Source organism: Eutrigla gurnardus (genome assembly GCF_963514095.1).
Source record: "Eutrigla gurnardus genome assembly, chromosome: 8".
In the NCBI taxonomy this organism is placed as follows: Eukaryota; Metazoa; Chordata; class Actinopteri; order Perciformes; family Triglidae; genus Eutrigla; species Eutrigla gurnardus.
The window spans coordinates 12,218,605-12,238,478 of NC_139922.1; the positions used below are offsets into that span (position 1 = coordinate 12,218,605).

The window sequence follows — 19,874 nt, forward strand, 5'->3', positions numbered from 1 at the left end:
TTCTGGCAAACTTGTGTGGTGGATTGGGTATTGGAACACACAGTTAGTGTGTGGCAGAGAAACAGCAGACAAGAGAATAACCGGCAATAGCTGGAGAGTCATCCCATTAGTATAATTTTACTGGCCCTTACATGAAATTAGAAAAATAGATTATGATAATCTTCCCAGGTTAACCACCTCTTTATTCAATTACAGATAATTGACTGGCATAGATCTAATACATTTTATAGCATGAGATAAAATGTATTAGTCCACTATAAATATATAATATATAAATATTGATTGCATTGGTACTGGTGCTCTATGATGAGCTCACATATCTTTTTGTGTACCACTGTATCAATGTATTAATAGCTTTATTGTATTGTATATACACGCATAAGTGTGTGCATACACTGCTGTGTAGGTAGCCAGCAGCCTATATAGCTTTTGGCCAGAAGATGTCACTATACAATAAGAAATATATTGCAGCTTCCTATACCATGTCCTACCGCATAAATGTTATATCTGTATTTGCCATAATAACGTTTAATTTAAAATATGCTACCACTGCATCGTGTAAACTATAAACACATTATACCAAACATGGTATAATTTGGCTATAATGTCACATTTGTGTTCACTATTTCTATTTTATTTTGTCTCGAGCCCAAACGTTATGGGTGAGATCATATACAGGCGGTGTAATATTTTAGTTGCTTTGGAGCAAGGTTGGGAGCTCTGCCAGGGCTGAATGAGAGAGGGCTCTTATTGTGAAATCTCACTGTCTTTTATTTTGAAGTCTTGTGTTGCCAGCTCTACAGGCACAGAGGGAGAGAGGAGGAGGAGGGAGTCATAGAGGTAGCCTGACACAGTACATAGTAGTGGTGAAGCTACCGCGGCAAGTATGAGAGGAGAGAAGTTAACCGGGTGAGCTCGGCTGGCCGACAGCCGTTGGCGCATTCGTGGAGGAACAAGGCAAACCGGCGGACGTTGAGAAGTCGCGCGTCAGTCCGCGTTAACGGAAAAACCGTTTTGGGATACGGAGCGGCGGCGGCGGCGGCGGCGGCAGGAGACAGGAGTGTACGAGTGCTTTGGCGGTGAAACATGAACAAAAACCACCGATTGCCGAGCAACCGTTCTCTGTGTGCCGTGGAGGTGAAGAGCAAGGTGACGTTACATTACGGACACTTCTCTGTCAGTTGACTCGCTGTATCTGTGGTCTCCCCGCGTCGGTTGCTCCGAAGCTAATTTAGCCTGCTAACGTTAAGTGGCTTGATAGCAAGTTATGATGTCGCACAAATTACATAGACGCAAGCTAATGCGTGATTAACGTTAGCGCGACGCGGGTTTCGTTACTCGGTCTATCTCGCCGGTATCTCGCCGTACATACAACTTTTACGTTGACCGTGACGTTAGTTCGATTCTGAGTTGACGTGAGTAAGTTTGATGGTGGAGGTTATCGTCAGCTGACGCCGCGGTGAGCAAGTGTCACCTGTCACAGCCTCCTCCGCCGCTTCCTTCTTGGAAAGCTGACAAATATTGACTCAAGTCAAGTTTGTGTCAAGTTTGGTTTCAGAATAACCTCATGGGAAGTTTATATAAATTGTAAGTCGTTTCTGCCAGATTATTCTGGCATGACATGTTATTATAGTCGCATCTTGTGTTATTTCCCTGTACGTGTGGGTGTCATACGGCCTGCGATAGGCTCATGGCTCCTTCCGCCATTCTTCCCGAGGCATGATTACGTACACATGCTGAGGAATGGCGCCTCAATGCTGCTCAAAACTAGTTTTTAAGACATAGATATGTTGACACAAACTGTGACCTATTTGTTTGTGTCAATACATACAATGTAACCCCCCCAAAAGAAAACACTTGTTATAAAATATTCTCTATTTGACAGTGTCTCCTTCCCAAACCTAGCATTTATTGGAAATGTTTTTGTCTACTAATGTCCAAATGTGGGCACTGAAAAACAGGCCAGGGGGCCTGAGTCTAGGGGCTGTTTTTGTTCCCCACCTTATAGTATATTAATATATAATTTAGCTTTGTACTACTGCATAACACGTGTCTGGGTTGGCAGTGAATTGTCGATCATCTTTTGTCAGCGCTGGGCAACAGTAACCACAACACTTGGTTCCTCTCATCACTTCTCAACACCACCAATGGGACACTGGGCTCTGTCTCAGCCAAACAGTTGTCTAAAGATTAGGCATCTGCAGCCATTGATCCAGTCAGACCACACTGAGTATGGCGTTACTATTAAGCCAGCAAATGTTTTGCAGGAATGCATGTATGCTGGAAACGCATAGTCTTTCTTACAACTGAATGGCAAACATTCTGTCAGACAGCATGATTAGACAATGCTGTTCAGTCATGAACACATTGCATCCACAAACAGAATTGTAGAGACAGACACATCACAAAGTCTGCTTTAATTATTCATCACATGTGGCATGTTGGCCTGTCCACATGGATTACAGACTCTTGCATACAGGTTACAGCTGTTTTGAAATGAGCTAGACTACCATAACAGTATGCACTTTTCAGTCACAGCCCAAAATCTTAGACCCTTTTAATGTTTCTGAATATTGCATGCATACATTTGAAGCATGCATCACTGCATCTCTGCTATCTCAGGGCTGTGCTCACATGTGTATGCCTCTCTCCTCCGTCCCAGTTTGGTGCAGAGTTTCGTCGGTTCTCGTTGGATCGTTCGAAGCCGGGTCGCTTTGATGAGTTCTATGGCCTCCTGCAGCACGTGCATCGCATCCCCAATGTGGAGTTGTTGGTGGAGTATGCCGACATACACGGGGACCTGCTGCCCATCAACAACAATGATAACTACCACAAAGCCATCTCCACTGCCAGCCCTCTACTCAGACTGTTCCTGCAGAGGAAAGGTAAGCACAGAGAAAGTGTTTGAACAAAGAGTTCAAGTTTCCACATGTTTACTAAGGCATATCTGCCTTCTTATTGAAACACAAACAAAAGTCTTGTGTTAGTTTTGAACAGTATAGCTTAGACATTTGGGATAGGCTGATTTGCACAGGAAAATATGTTATTAAGCTTTGTGTATTTTGTCTAGGTAAAGTTAAAAGATAAAAGTAACACTTTAGCTTTTCAGTTTGTTGCACGTTGCTCATTTATTTTTTATTTATTTTCAACCTAGTGGTCCTCTGTTGTCCCTTTTTCACCCACAAAGGTCAGCAACCTTGCTGTTTGTTTCAATATTAAGGAGTGTGTGTGTATGTATGTATGTATGTGTGTGGATATAAAAATTGATTTATTTGTCACTTCTGTCTGTTCTTCCCACCATTAGTCAAACTGCCCAGGGGGTACTTGTCCGATTAGGATATCCTGTTTCTTTTCAGTCACATGGGAGATGTGTTCTTACTGTGTGACTGCTGACGAACACTTTTTGTATACAATACTGCTGTTGTTTCTTACTACCCCGCTGGCTCTGATATGATCTCTACCAATACCTATTATGAGTGTTGTCCTACAGTGTCACAGGCAATTCCTTATTATCTTTCCATGTGCTGGGGGTTGGGTAGTTAATTAGCACCTGGAGGTTTTCGGTCGCTGTAATATTTGTTCATGTTCACTGTTAGTTTGCTAGTCATTGTTTGCATGTGTTTAGGGATTAGCATAAACCTGTTTCTGTCAGGCTATATATTTATAACAACAAATGGCTTTTGAATTGAGTTATTTTAAAGCGGGTTCTTGCAAATGTGTTGCCGAGTGTGACCCGTTGAATGCAGGGGGGGGGGACCCCAGGGTCTGCTGGTGGGGGCAGGCCGGGCTGTGCGCTCCTCTGTGTTTAAGCTGTCTCGCTGTGCCATATGACCTTATAGAAGCTAAGCCACTTTGTCAGGAGGAGATTAGTGGGGTCACTCCGTAGCGCTGCATGGGACTGTGTTTCAATTACACACTCCAGACAGCTAGCCCCACGCTGGGCTCACTGCTGCTCACACACACAGGAAGCGCATGAAACACGCAAGCAAACGCACGTCAATTCAGCACTTATTTAACACGCATTGCCTTGTAGAAGAGATAGCACAAAGACAGAAGACCCAGACACACACTAATGTAACCAGAACCCCCTGTAGACCCCATTCCACTCAGACCCTGGTTTTGCTCCTGATTTGTCTACCCCCTTCACCTTACTGCTCAGCACCAGTTGATCCCAGCTTTAAAGGCTCTGCAGTGTGTGGATGCAGCACATTGTCAGCTTATAGATGATTTATTATTTATCTGCAGATTTATTATTTTCTAGGTATGTCAGGCCAACTCTGAGCGCTGTTTGTGTATGTGGAAAGTATTACCCCAAATTCACGGTTCATCTTCTCTCTTGGCAACATGATGTCAATTTAACAGAGTGAGTTTGTTTGGAGAACTAGTTTTAATGCTAAAACCTTACTGATCTCGTTTGTTGTTAAAAGCACAAATCACCCGCTTGCACCAAAGGGAGATGGTCCTTTTTCAAAAACCCTTATTTGTCAGCTTCAAACTCTTTTGTGTTATTAGCAGAAAGGGTGACAGGTCATAGTGGGGGGTCATACTTTGTCACACCTGTGTGACCCAACCACAGTTTCAGCTCTCAACTGCTGGGTTATTCCACTAAACCAGTTTGTGTTTAGTGCATCACATCGCTTTAGTTTTCCATCACAAACTGACTTATAATGCCATTAGACTACTACTATGTCCTTTAAGTACTGAGCCATTTTGTGTATGTTTGTGAGTGGTCAGATGTTATGTGATTGGTCATAATTGCATAAGAGCAGAACTTCAGACATGGCAGCAGTTTGGGCCATAGTTTGTCATAACTTGGCCTCCATGGAATAGTGCAGTGAAATTTTATGACATAGATATCTGGGAAATGTGTTTCGGAGCTAATAAATGCAACACTTAAATCTCCAGTCGCAGAGATTCTCAGGTTTCTGACAAACCATTTCCGTTTGACATAATTTGTGTGTGGGTGTAAAAATAAGTGTCTAGTCTCCGCACAGTGCACACGTTTCATGTGAGGTTATTTTTGGCACTGCATTTGGTTTGTCTGGGAGACTAAATCCTACATATATCCTAGGCTAGGTGCTCTGTGAGTTTTGTTCCTTCATTGATGTGCAGATGGTTGAATGGACCGATGGAGGGATGGATGTTTGGCTGAGAGTGTCTGTTGTTGTATTGCTGTGATCTGGTTCTTGAATAATGCCCACATTGTTGTTATTTATGCATCAACGCTACATCACTGACCAGCCATTAACCTTGTATTGTTCACTGCTGACAAACGGGGTAAGTGTTTGGGCCTGTGTGTGGACTACAGGACTCCGTCTATGACGGTCATTTTTAAAATTTCAAAACAGCAGTATAACTCAACAGCACCGGAGGAAGCCTCCCCCATCCGTGAACAATGCGTTGATGATTATTGAGCTGGCAGTGAAGTGTCCACTGTTTACTGGTTGTCATGGCAGCAGTGAAGAGGCCCGTTCATAGGTGGATTAACAGTGCATGAGTCTCTTTTAAGGCTGATGGGAGCTGCAAAGCCTGCTGGGAGCAGTATTGCTCGCATTTGCAAACACAATCTTAAAGTGACAGTTCACTTCAAAGTCAAAAATACATATTTTTTTATTAATATATATATATATATATTTACCTGTAGTGCTATTTATCAAACCAGACAGTTTTGGTGTAGGTTTCCTAGTGTTGGAGGTATTATCCGTAGAGATGTCTGCCTTCTCTCCAATATAATGTAACTATATAGCAACTATATGACCCGGTTACTCAAGAAAATCCACAGAGCTTGCTTTGTTTCATGCAGGTGTATCAGCATGGGTATCTACTGCTACTTGTGGATGAGAGGCAGTGTGAGTAAGATGTAAACATTGACGCCGCCCTACTCAGCTGAGCTGTAACCTGAGCTAACTCAGTAGTGCTAGGTGAGCTAACAGTAGTGTTCTGAGTAAATGTACGCTTCCTTCTGTGCAGTGATCAGTTGAAGGCTGTGGTTTGGTAGAAAGAAAATAGTTCATACATGAAACATACAATACAATATCTTGAGAAACCGAGTCATGAGTTTTTTTTTTAAATGCATTTTTAATTTTTCATGATATTGGAAATAAGGCAGACATCTCTCCGATACCTCCAACACTCTTCAACTCACACCAAAACACTCTAAATTGATAAACAGCACTACAGTTAAAAGCAAAAATATATATTTTTTAGGATGAACTGTCTCTTTTTTTAAGCTCTTTCTGAAACTGAATCTGTCATTTGCATGTGTCTGATATTCTCATGCAGTTGTATCTACTTTGAGTATGTCAGACACGACACAAACCATGTGAATCGGAATCAATAACATGTAAATGATACCCAGTCCAGGAAGCACATTGGATGAGGGTTTTGATGAGCTACTTCCTGGTCCTCACTATTTTTGCTAAGCTCCGTGTAAATGGAGATTGCTGTGGTCATTAGTCAGCTGTTGAATCCAAAACAGTCAACTGAGTAATGTTGATGTTTGTTACTTTTTTTAACAAAATATTTTATTTTACTTGTTGTGTTATAAGCGTTGGGAAATGTGTGAGTGACGTATGATTGGCTATTATTAAAAGGGATTCACCCGAGTTCAAGTGACGCCATGTTTGCCTGTATCAGTCATCCATAACGTCCATAACACACACACACACACACACACACACACACACACACACACACACACACACACAAACACAGAGAGAAAGAGAAAGAGAGTTTCTAGGTTGTCATCCATGTAGTGGTAGCAGCTTTTGATGCAGTCTCTCTCGGGGCGTGGGTTTGTTTGGTGATGTTGCTCATCGCTCTTACAGTTTCAGTCTTGAATAGAACCGTACCTCCTCCCCAGTAAAGTAGAGAAATAAACTATGGAGAGGGACAGGAATGCTAGTATTGCTTATCCCAGCAGTGACTGCCTTCGTAATTAGTAACCAGCAGTGAAAAGGAAATGTACAGTGTGAAAGTACAACATGGACAAAGTCTATTGACCCTGCAAAGCAAGCATTAGAGCAGGATAACAACAGCAGCAGCAGCTCTCGAGTGTGATAAGCAATGTACCAAGTACTGGGAGGTAATGAAAGGGAGAGTCGCTATAGGTGTATCGAGAGATGGGACGGTCACAGAGAACCACGTGAAATGTCGAAGACATTGTGCTGGAAATAAAAGATTTTGATGAAAGTAATGCAGTGTAAAACGTTAGGATAAGTGAGAACGCCACAATATGTAGGGAGGGAGAGATTTGTACTGTGAGCATGAGATAAAAGGATTAAAGAGAGGGAGACAGAGTGCTGGCAGGTGTAATGGATTAAGCACAGGAGTGAAGTTTAGGAGTACGATCTGAAAAAATAGAAATCATACATCCCTACTTTGGAGCTCAAGTTTTCCACAGAGCATGAATTACTCCTAGGAGTGAGGGAGCGATTGATTCATAGCAATGGAGGAGGAATGCGTGGAGGAGGAACATATCTTAGACCTAATAAGAGATGGAAGGATGAAAGGGAGATGGAGTAAACAGTATTAGAGGGAGTAATGTATAAGGCATTGTTTAGGCATGGCATGTAATTAGAGATGTGGGGAAAGGAGAGGGAGTGGAGTAAGTGTGACAGGAATGCAGCAAGAGGGAGAGAGAGAGGAGGATAGTGGGAATAGTATTAGTGAGGGAGGAATGCAGAGTGAGGCCCAAGCTGGGGAGGGTGGGAGAGAGAGAAAGAAATGGAGAGGGAGAGAGAGATGGAGAGAGGGGGGGTAGGGGAATTTTGGGTGGAATGTGGCCAGCCTCTGATCAAGTCTGCTGGCTAGATTAGACAGGACAGGAGGCCAGACTGGACCCTCGGCTCTCCAGAGACTGGCTCCGTCAACAGGGGGTATAAATGGACAGAGAAAGAGATTTAAAACAAGAGACAACATAACGTGTGTGGCTAAAACCTTCCTCTCTGCCCTTTGAAACCTGGCTGCATGAGACATGCTGCAAGAAGATGGAAGCTTAGATGGAAGAAGAGAAGGGCAGCCCAGGCTCTCTGAGTTGAGAAATTCTGACAGTCTATAACGGAGCTGGTTAGTGAGGATGAATGGATAGAGGGAGGGGAAGAACTCTGGACAAAAATAACTGGATTGGAGGAGAAAGGAGGGAGAACCAGCGCTTCGGACCAATGTGGAAAGGGAGAGGTGAAGGGGGAGAGTGAGGCAAGTGGGCAAACTGTCAAACTGAAAGGAAGAAAGTGGGCTGTTGACCACTGCAATCCATAAGAAAGAAACTGAAAAACAAGTAAGGTGATGGGGGAGATGGAGGGAGGGAAAGGTAGGAGGAGCTACAGACCCTTTTACAGCCGATATCAAAAATATGCGTGTGCATTTTGGCAATGGAGCTGACGTTTTTGCTCCAGCCATCCAGACCAGTTACTAAGCTAGAATTATTGAATTAAAACTGTTGCTTGTATGTTTGTAGCGCCCATTTTAAAACTCGATAAACTCTGAATCTTTGTCATGGTATTTGACATTCTGTACATGACCATGGATAACGCAGTTGGAACCATCTACTGATTTATATGGTTGTATGTCTTTGCTGGTGTAACGTTAGATGTTAGGTTTCTTTATGTGGCCACTGAATATTAGGCCACTTTCTCATGTATTCTACCCACTTGCTAATAGCACATGGATTTGGAAATTCAGTTTGTAGAGGTTGCATTTGCGATATTTGGTGGTTACGGTCCTTGCATACAGAGATGGTTGAACTTTGTCAGCTTGGGACTCAAAGTCATGTCATAAATGCAAGCCTATATAAATACCTCTCATACTGTCTCAACAGGTGAAACAAAGAGCTTTGTTTTTGGCCATTTTAGCTGACAGTGCTGTGCAAGACCAAGGTAGACCATGGTAGATTCTCCTGAAAAAGAGACGAGTGTATAGTCATCTATTTGTATTAAAATTTAAATCCTGGATGTAGACTGAAAGGTGTTCAAATTAATATTACCCAAACTGTAGATGGTTTCCTCCCAGATGCGAAGATGCATTAGAATACATTATTAATCAGTGGTATCTTTTCATTTTGGAACATTTGAGCAGATAGATGTATTTCATTCATATTTCTTTGGTGTTTTTTTAAATTATTATTAAAAAGAAATTGAGCATTTGGGACCTGTCATGAAAAAAAAATGTGCAGGTTCTAATGAGACCCCCCTCCCCACCTCTCCTCATAGCATCTATTGTTTTTACTTTTTCAGTAACCACTGTGTTTCATTACAATCACAGCACAAGCTTGTTCTCTCCTTTCTGTGGACTGAAAATCAAGCTAACAGCACTTTACAACATCTGGTGAATCAGGATTAATGATTATCTATGATAGCAATGTGCTTTCCTACACTGTAGATGAGTCATTTACATTTTTCTCATTAAGCAGCTGGCTACTTAGCTCCCTGATGTTCGCTCGCTAATTCCACCATGCTTTCATGCTACACTGGTATGTATGTACAATAAGAAGTGGATACGCTGCTGCCCCTCAGCCATAAGTGGCCACTCGCTGTATTAAAGTAGAAATCCCCCTGCAGCTCAAAAACATGCTCCCCCTTTTGTAAAAAAAAAAAAAAAAAAAAAAACTTCTGTTAAACTGCTGACGGGACACCTGAAAATGCAAACAAATGACTATTTCTATCATGAATCTTTGATCCATGTTAGTTTTGTATTTGTAAAAGTTCCTCTTCCTGCTTCTGCTACAGCTGCGACAGAAGCTGGCGCCTGCTCTCCCCCCGGCGAAGTGGTCTCCCACAGGGTGCCATAGCTAATTCTGGTCTCATTTGTGGTCTGATCAACAGTAAATTAATAAAAGGCATTGCCCCATGCCATATTGCTGTTACTGTAGCGGTCGTGTTTGTCGATGCTGCATTCAATTTCAAGGCCGTTATATGGAAGTGGCCGACAAAACGATGCAGTTGTTAGACTTTGGCTCAGACCTGGGGGTGAAGTTACATTTTTTTTCTCAAATTTGTAATTCTATTAAGTCTCTCATTGCTTTAGCTACGGTGCAGTCGGCTAATTTTGCCTCAGTTGCCTGATCTAACTGCAGGCTGGCTGTGTTCCCTTCCAGGGCAAGATGTTGAAGGCAGGGCAAGATGTTGAAGGCAGGACAAGATGTTGAAGGCAGGACCGCGCCAGAAGCTGGAGTCCCCCTGCACATCCCTCCCCTGTAAAGTCCCTATTCAGGCGCATGAGCGACAGTATGTAGCATGCGTGTAGTTTCCATGTAGCAGGGCTGCTAGAAAGCTCGGTTTTATCAGAACCAGAAGATGTAGTCTCACACTCGACTCAGGCTCCTTCCTGTAACTGTACAACATGGACAAAGTCTATGTACTGAAACGTACATCCCTGCCCCCGTCTCATACCCCTCCCTGTCCCAAGCTCAAATCCAGGCACATCCCTGCTCCAGTCTACATGCCCCATACCGACTCCTAGCAGCATGTCTCAGTCCTTCATCTAGTCCTAGTCCTATACTAATCCTCATTTCCATCCATTGTCCCAACACTGGCCTCAAAGGACCATTGAGTAGTAGTAGTAGCAGAATCTGCAAGACCAAGAGGGGCAGACAAAGGTGGAGGGACAAAAAGGCTCCTGTTTAGAGATGGACCAGAGAGACTGAGGGACAGATTGAGTGAAGGACACATGGCAGGGTGAGGAGGAGAGGAGTCTGTCAGCACAAAAGAAATTGATGGAATGGCTTCACAATGCCGATGAGATGCAAGCACTCAGAAAAGTGGTGAACATGAGCGTAGACTGGCAAATAAAATGTATTCATTCTCAACCGTAAACACTGTTAATTTGTACATCCCATAATGCTCCATTAAAGCTGGCTTCCCCTCCAGTGTTTCTGTATTTTTTTGTTGATAAATGACTCCTGCCAAAACAGAATGATGAAGCAGGACTGATGAGTCTAATAGAGAATTTGTGAGAGATTATATGAGGCCAAGGAGCTAATATTCATGGCTGAAGTCTTTTGAATTATAGATTAATAAGTAATTCCTCAAATTGTCAGCTCAATTCCATATCAAGGCTTTGTCTTTGCTCCGGCTGGATCACCTCTTTAACGTCTTCCTTTCCCAATCAGTACAATGTGTAGGCTGCTTCTGTTCTGTTGCTGTTCCTATTCAGTCCTCTCCTCTCAGCACTCTCCCTTTGAGCTCCCTCCTTCCATTTCTTTCTCCCCCATCTTATCAGCAGCATTAAGGCACTTTTATCTGGGCTGTGCCAGGGAGGTATGCTCACCACACCAGGAATAGTAACCCTTCGGGAATTTCTTCCTTTGAACGTTTTTTTTATCACCACCTCCTCTCTTTTTCCTTTCTTCTCTCTCTCTCTCTCTCTCTCTCTCTCTCTCTCTCTCTCTCTCTCTCTCTCTCTCTCTCTCTCTTCTCTCCCCCCCCCCGTGTTTTCACTGTATATCCGTCTCTCGTGCCTGTTTCAAGTCTTGTGTTTTACACCATCCCTGGTTTTTCTCATCGACACAAGTTGACATTGAGACACGCACTCATACACTCCCCCTCCGTCTTGTATCGCTCCGTGTCAGGAGCACCGTGGCACCGGCTGTGTGGTAAACGTCCAGGCTTGTCTTCAACAAACCTGACTGTTTCCAGAACACCACAACCTTCAACGGTTTGTCCTTTTCTTGGTGTTTTTCATACTCAGATCCAAGAGACGTGCGTTACGTTTGGATACTGAAGACAGGGTTTCATGGACAGCAAATGTTATTCATTATAAACAAATGCTGGGCCTTACTTTTTATGCATGTCTCTGGAAAGTATTATCCTATTTATTTCAGAGATTATTTGTTGTGACCGTGTTTTGTAATGCTCCGTACGTCACTAGTGTAATTATATGGGTTTGGTAGTGGTAAGTCGCTGTGTCATACAAAGAAAGATTGTTCTACTTTCACATTTACTAGTCCCTCACTCGACAATTATGGTTGTAGAGTCGGTAGCAGATGTCATACTGATAGTGGTTGTACTTATCACCGTCATGTAGCTCCTGCTCGTGTTTTCTCACCTGGACACAGCATTGGGTTTCCTTGACGCAGCGCCCGGGATGACGAGGACCAGGAAGTAGTGGATTGCTGGTGTGGTTGTTGTTGTCAGGGATCATTATGTTACAAGGAAAGCCAGGTCTTTGTCATCCTGCATCATTGTAATTGTTACTACTATGTAACTAGGAGTGTGGCTGTTACTGAAGAAGTGGGTGTAATGATAGTGCTGGAGCAGGTGCACGTATGAGTGTAAGGAAACAAGGTGAGGTGCTGTGTAATGAGGGCTTGCGTGATATATAGGATTTTTATTTTTAAATAAAGAAAAGTTGTCCAGCGCGCTGTCATGGTAGAGAAGTGAAAAATAAAGCTTGGTTTTAAAAATCCAGGAATTACCATGTAACAAAGATTATATTTATTTAATATTTATTTATCCTTTAATTATGAAGGAAGAATATGATGACCTTATTATATATTTTTTGCTTGTTTTCACTGAAAAAGATGTCTCCTATGAGACAATACGTTTCAATTTGTTTCTTAACAAAATGAAAGGCTAAAGTCTGTCTTTGTGTTATTTTGTGTTTTAAGCATATTGTGTAGATTCGGGAATCAGGATAATATTGTGAAACGCAATTATTTTGACCAGGATAATCGCACCATGCCTAATGTTTAAATGTTTAGAGCATGAAAGAGTAATATCTTTGATTAAAAAAAAACATGTTTGTTGTCATATTTCTTTGGTCGAGATAAGTAGGTAATGGCACGTGTTAGTAGCTGTGGTGCGTTCTGAACGCCTGCAAATACCACTTATTCTGAGCCATTAGCGTTGCCTCCTTTTATTTTAAAGCCAAAGTCCAGGGTTGGAGCTGTGATGCATCCAGAGTGTGTGAAGAATAGAGCACTGAGGAAGATGATGTGTTCAACCAATGCACGCCAGTTTGCAAGTGCTTTCCTCTCCTTAGGCGGAGTTGTGATGGTCCCGTCGATGTCGGATGCATTAGTTGTTCAGGCCGCGTGTGTGTGTTCGTTACATACTACAGAGAGGAATGACTAAGCAGCGCTGCATGTGTCCTCACTTGTGACGATGTGTGTTGGGTTGTCATTTTCTCCTCCATTGCATTGCTTCCTTTGCTCCTCCGCTGACTCCATTCAAAGTGTGGGAAATCAAATCAGCCTCTGCATAGTTGGAATACCTAACCTGTGCAGAGCCGTGGCCGACTGCAGGGCTGGCGATTACGTGTTTGACTCAGGGTTTGTGAATCAGGCCTTAAATAAGATGCTGATACACGGGAGATGTATCTTCTATCTAGTCCCGATTATACTGGCCAAAAGAATTGTGATTCACAATATTATCTAGATAATTGTCAAAATATGCGGCAGCAAAACATAATGGAATCATTTTACATTTTGTTAAAAAAGATAATACACATGTTATTTTGCTGAACAAATTGTGAAGTGATACCAGTATTTTTAGGGCCATTGTAGATTTAAATTTTATTGTGACATGAATTTTTCAAATCAGGCTCTGTTTTCGAGCTAAACAACTTTGTAAACGGTATTTAAGATTATTTGATAACAGAACTTCACCAAGATCAACCTAATATGAGTGTTGTTGTGATAAAATCGATGTGATGAGAAGCTTTGATAAATGTGAGCAACAGAGCTACTTTAAACATCCTTAACATGGCATGGGTTGGTGACATAGAGATACTCCAGTGATTTTACTATAGCAACATTTTCGTGTTGCCGTGTCAACCATTTACAGCAAATATATTTGTGTATTTTGCACAAGTTTATTTTATCATCCGGCACATTATTTTTTAGTGTCTTCAGACAATTGGGCGTGTGTTATTCTCAAACCCTGTGTGTAAATAAAATGTGGAAACAAAATCAGGTCATTTGTACCTTTTCTACAACAGGGAACAGTGTGTGTTTGTATTGTGCTTTGCCTATAGGCCTTTTGTAGCCAATTAGATGAGAGAGCAAGAGCTCGTCTTTCTCTCTCTCTCTCTCGCTCTCGCTCTCGCTCTCTCTCTCTCTCTCTCTCTCTCTCTCTCTCTCTCTCTCTCTTGCATATGTTGTATCTACGAGTCTGGGCCTTATGCTGCGGTCAGGAAGCTGCATGCTCGTAACATTTGCTGCCATACAAAGTGTATGTGAGTAGCCCTCAGGGTCCGTCAACTATAATTATGTGCTTCCATATGCTGGAGATAGAGGGATGTTCTAGATGGCAAGAAGTCTAGAAAGAGTGAAATGAGGTGTGGTGCGTCACCTCCTCCTATGCGTCACTGTGTCAACTTTCATTGTGCGTTGAACTTCCTACCTGTACGCCCTTTTCGCATTATGCTTCTCATTTATGGCAGTGTTTACGTGCACAGCAAGGATACGGCATGCAGGGAAAACGATAACAAAGCTTGTCTGATGAAACTTGTGTGTTAGCATTTTGACCCTCATGTTCTTATGAAGCAACTGTTGCTATGTTTTTTTTTTTTCTCTCTCTCATGGGGAGTTGGCCCATAAGGTCAGGGCTGGCAAAGATATAGCAAGTGTGTATAAACTGGACCCGTGCCTCATGGGAATTGAAACGCGAGACTGCTGCTCTTTCTCGGGACAGTCGATCCTTTGTTTTGGTTTTAAGGATGGAGAGGGGAGTGGTGGGGTGAGTGCCTGTCCGAACCTGAGAGCCGAAATCTTTATCAGCCACCTGAAAGGATATTTTCCCAGATTACTCACTCACTCACATGCACGCGCACCTGCACACACATTCACACTCAGAAGAAGTGACAAACAACGAGCATGGGATCGATGTAAGATTACCAGATCTTTATTTATAGAGCGCCTCCATCTAAAAATACAGTTTACAAAGTGCTGTCAAAACGTGAGGCCTAAAAAAAAGGTGAAAAAGGACATATTAAAAAGAACAATGTTAAAAACAACACCAGAATAGATAGAAACTTGAGTTAAACGGGCTGGGTTAAAAAAAAGAAAAGAGAATGAATGTCACAAAGATGTTAATATTTAGCAGCGTGTATTGTACTGATTAACTATTAGGTAACCAAGGTCTAGTGTTTCCCTCCCTTCCCTTCCCAGCCCTTGGTCTAGTATGAATATCAGCTGGGTTAAAGTCTACAGCAGCTCAACACTTCCTCCATAAAATGTACATAATGCGCAGGGATTTGAGGAATCCCAGTGACTCATGCAGCTAAAAAGTGACCATAATATTCTTGGTCCAAATGTGACCTTTTTGTTATGTCTAACCCACTCTCTGTCTCATCTGAAACGGAGATGTCTAAATGTGTTTAAAGGACTAGTGTGACGTTCGGGGACACATGCACGTTCGCTTTCTTGCTGAGAGCTCGATGAGAAGATCAACACGAGTGTCTGTTAATATGAAGCCTCAACCAGGAGATGCTTAGCTTAGCTTAGCATAGCATGAAGATGAACGGTAACAATTTTGCCTACCAGCACCTCTAAAGCTAAGCTAAGCTCTAACTACCAGGTTAACTCGTGTTGGTTGTCAGTGTGGATGGAGAGCTGGGAGTTGGACTGAACGTCCGGTTGGCTGTTGTGGCATTTAGTATCCGTATGACCTGAGGGGAGTTACATTTACATTTACATGTAGGGCGTTTAGCAGACGCTGTTGTTAGTGGGTCATGTGAGTTCTGGTTCTGGGATTGTGTGTGTGTGTGTGTGACCCTGCAGGGATGCTTCAGGCTGAGAGCTGCTCAATTGCAAAGCATTATTAATTCTACTGAAACTACATGATGCAACAGCGTGTCAGCCTTGATGTGTAATTAGCCTGTCCTTAACCAGCTTTTGTTCATTTCTCTTCCCTTTGTTTCTCTCATCCCCTACTTTCTGCCCTCAACCCTTTTGCCACATCTCTTTTTCTTCTTTACTCTCTACTTCCTCTATAATTTATTTTGCAGAGGAAGCTGATTACACGTTTGGTACCAACTCGCTGACCCGGAAGAAAAACACGGTGCTTTCGGCCGTTCTCCTGCGGCCTGACGCCAACAGGAAAAAACCACCGGTGATCATCAGCCTTCCTCGGGACTTCCGCCCCGTCTCCTCCATCATCGATGTGGACATCCTCCCCGAGACGCACCGGCGCGTTCGCCTGTACAAGCACGGACAGGAGAAACCGTTGGGCTTCTACATCCGGGATGGCTCCAGCGTGCGGGTCACTTCCCAGGGCCTGGAGAAGGTCCCGGGGATATTCATCTCTCGCATGGTGCCTGGCGGGCTGGCAGAGAGCACCGGCCTGCTGGCAGTCAATGACGAGGTGCTGGAGGTGAACGGTATTGAGGTGGCTGGAAAGTCTTTGGACCAGGTGACTGACATGATGATCGCCAACAGTCACAACCTCATCATCACCGTCAAGCCCGCCAACCAGCGGAACAATGTCGTTCGCGGAGGAGGAGGCACAGCGTCTGGTAGCTCAGGGCGCTCGTCGGACAGCGGTGCTAGCTACTATGGCTGCTCATCGCACGGCGGGGTCGGTGCCACCGCCCCCATGCCATCGCACATCATCCAGAACTTCCCCGTTGGGGAGCTAGAGAGCGACGAGGACGACGAGGACCTGGTGATTGAGGTGGGAGGCGAGGCCGAGCCCATCAGACGTGCCCCCTCCAACTATAGCATGCCTTGCTGCCTCGCTACGAGCCACACCTCTGCCTTCGCCCTCTCTGTCAACGCCAACGGAACCCTGCCAGCCAGCGGCAGCAGCGGATCACTAAGCAACGCCATCGCCGCTTCGACTACGCCGTCCCCAGACAGAGCAACTGACAGGCGGAGTCTGGAGGAGGAAGGCACCGTTATAACTCTGTAGGCTGAGCATTGGCACGTTAAACACTGGAAACCAGAGAGACCAACTCACACTGGTGGGAGTCGTATCGGCTCCTCCAACACGGGAACGTCCATACCATCACACAGACTGTACCTGAGAAGCACAAAGAAAAGTGTACATATGAAATCTCACGTCACATGACACTGACACCTACATGTTTGTACATCCTAACATTTACACGTCAAACACTGCACTCTACTTTTCTCCTCTACATGCCAATGACCATGCATGTGTGCCACTAGTTAAACACCCCCACCCTAAGTATACAAATATGTCAGACAAAGAAGTGTAGAAGTGTCATTCGATGCCTCCTTACCCTCCACTTCATTTGTCACCACTACGCACTTGTTTAAACCTGGAATCTGTTGTTGCATTGAGCGTCCACAAGAGGGTGCAAATGAGATGCTCCATCATCATCAGTCCCAAGAAGAGATGACATATTTAATGAGTTCATTCCACGCCCCCTATAACAAACACACTGAAGTAGGATTTTAGCTTAAGCATTTGTTGACAATCTGTGGCTCTTTTTTTTTTTTTTTTTCATTTTCACCACACAATCACACAATGACCACCTCTCTTCCCCCAGGTGACAAGCATGTGATTGGTAAACGGCTGCGGTACTTTTTCCGTACAATCTAACAAGCGCTGAGATCTGCAATAATACTGTAGTGTGGGCTCTTTGTGTTTACTCGGATGCTTTTATCACTGTTGTTTGCTGTTTGTTTCCCCCCCCCCCTCTTTTTACCTGCTGTGTTAATGAAGGTTGATGACTTTGAAAATTATGGAGGCAACTTGTTTTTTAAAATCCCTTTCCCATCAGGCTTGGTGTTTTATATAATATTTTGGTTTATTTGTATTTTTTTTTTAACACAATGCTTGTACCTCACAAGTGACTTTATGACCAGTGTCCATCTGACCAATTCCAACTTGCGAGTCACTCCATAAAATTGCTGGAGTGTCTGGAAACTGGAAATGAGACATTGTGTAATTATTTTTTCCCTCTCATATTTCCTACATATTGCACTCCCTCTCCTTTCCACGACAAGGGCTATTTCCCCTGCTGCGTGTGTACAAATGACAAAATGTGAATATGATTTAATATTTTTGTTTGTTTGTTTTCACCCTCTCCATTATTTCTGAACCAACACTCAGAATATTTTATCTCAATGCTGTTTGATATATATTAATCTGTCATTTTCTACCCAGGCCCCGAGTTCCCTTGGACTTGTGCCAAGACATTCACATATGAAAAGCATTTCAGCACCACTTCCTTTAAAATGTTCTTTACCATTGATTTCAGTTAATGACGCACTAGGGGAGAATGAAACAACTTTATTCAGTATGCTATTAAATATTGACATTGGGCCTAAATGGCAGATCATTAGCTGGACTGTAACACTATCAGCAAATACAACCACAGGCATTAGTTGAAGTGAGCGATACATACTGCGATGAGAGAAACCGCCTGTATCTTAGGATAAGTCCTGGTCAGATTGAGTCATACTAAAACAAACGCTCATGCAGGTGAGCTGGGCACAAACTGAATCACTTACTGTTTGATAAAGGCGAGGCAGGACTCCCTTATGTACAGTATGTTTTGGCTGTCAACTCTATTCGGCATTCCCATCGAAGCTGTTGCATTCCTTGACATGTCCCCAGCAAAAGGAGCAAAAATGAATCCGTCATCACCAACAAATGAACATGAAATTGCAATTGTCTCTATCTGAAATGTGCTACAGATCCCATGAAACACAGAAAGAAGTCATTCTGACAGTTTAAGTTCCTGTTCTTAAGGCAAATCCATAACATTTACTGGAAGTGTGTACATGTATATATCCATTAACCATACATGCTGTTGCTAACAGCCTCCCCCACTGGAGAGCCCATGTCTATCATTTCTCTCAGTGATTTTCAGATATTTGCTCTCGTTAAAAGTGATTCCATTGACTGTAGCGTGGCTTTTATTTTACTCGCTAAAACATGGTAATGAAAAGCAGCACATTCATACAAATCACTATCACATTAATGTCTATCCTTTTGTAGGTCTGTTTATTGCTTTAATAAGAGTTGAGCTTATCAGATGGTGAATATCTATGACTGGAAACCAACACGCATGTTGTGTGTGTGCATCCACTGTTGTATTTCAACCTATATATGTATACGGTACTGTCTTCTATGGTACACCGAGTGCTGATGGGATTCTGTCTCCTTTCATTCCTGATGTTAAACTGTGACGAATGGTACTCTGAATGGAATACTTTTAAAAATCAATGATAATTTATTTTCTTAATTTCTAACTTTTACCACAGGACACTGGGATTGTAACCACAGCGACATTGTTATTTATTCTCTAATCATGCATCTACATATTTTCTTCATTTTTACACATTTTATGACTTTATTTTTTATAATTGGTATGTTTTCGTTTGTCCGTGATTGTTGTTTTTATTTGTAACTCTCATGTTATCGCCCCAATAGGAGATGATTTCGATAGGGGATTTTACTGTTTTGGCTAAATCTGCGCAAGACATGACACTACTATTTTTTTTTTTCCAATACTGTGAATTATCAATATTATTTTGTGGGAGAGACGGATGTATTGGCACAACTTCAAAACAGGCTACTTGTTTTGCTTTGAGTCCAGTTTTTTTTTCTCTTACTTTTTTTTTCTTTAAGTGACTGAGCAATGATTTTTGCTTGCCAGATAAATCCAATGGTATAGATTTGTAATGAAGATTGTCAGTATTTTCATATCGATGATATATATGATGTACATTTTTATCACATTTAATGAAAACGTTTTAAGATTCAACTGGAGATGTATGAATAAATCGATGTGCACCTGTAATTGCTGATTGGAGAAGCTGGATAAAATAAACTAATATGTAGCAATCAACGTTGTTTGTTGTATGTCTAGAAAAAGTTGTGCATGTAAGGTTTATTAATGCCCCTGTTCTTTGTTATCACAGGAAAGTATGGTAAATAAACTGACCAGTTGTTCGGTAGGTC

General features: G+C 42.7%; 1 protein-coding gene across 1 annotated transcript; it reads left to right on the forward strand.

Moving 5' to 3' along the window:
* The first annotated feature begins 858 nt into the window (after positions 1-858).
* Positions 859-19,761, forward strand: LOC311016786 (partitioning defective 6 homolog beta-like). Its single transcript, XM_084014721.1, is given in 5 exon segments — positions 859-1,149; positions 2,663-2,885; positions 15,946-16,662; positions 16,665-16,698; positions 16,700-19,761. Coding segments are annotated over 5 exon segments (1,185 nt in total). The 5' UTR covers positions 859-1,086; the 3' UTR covers positions 16,848-19,761.
* Positions 19,762-19,874: the final 113 nt, after the last annotated feature.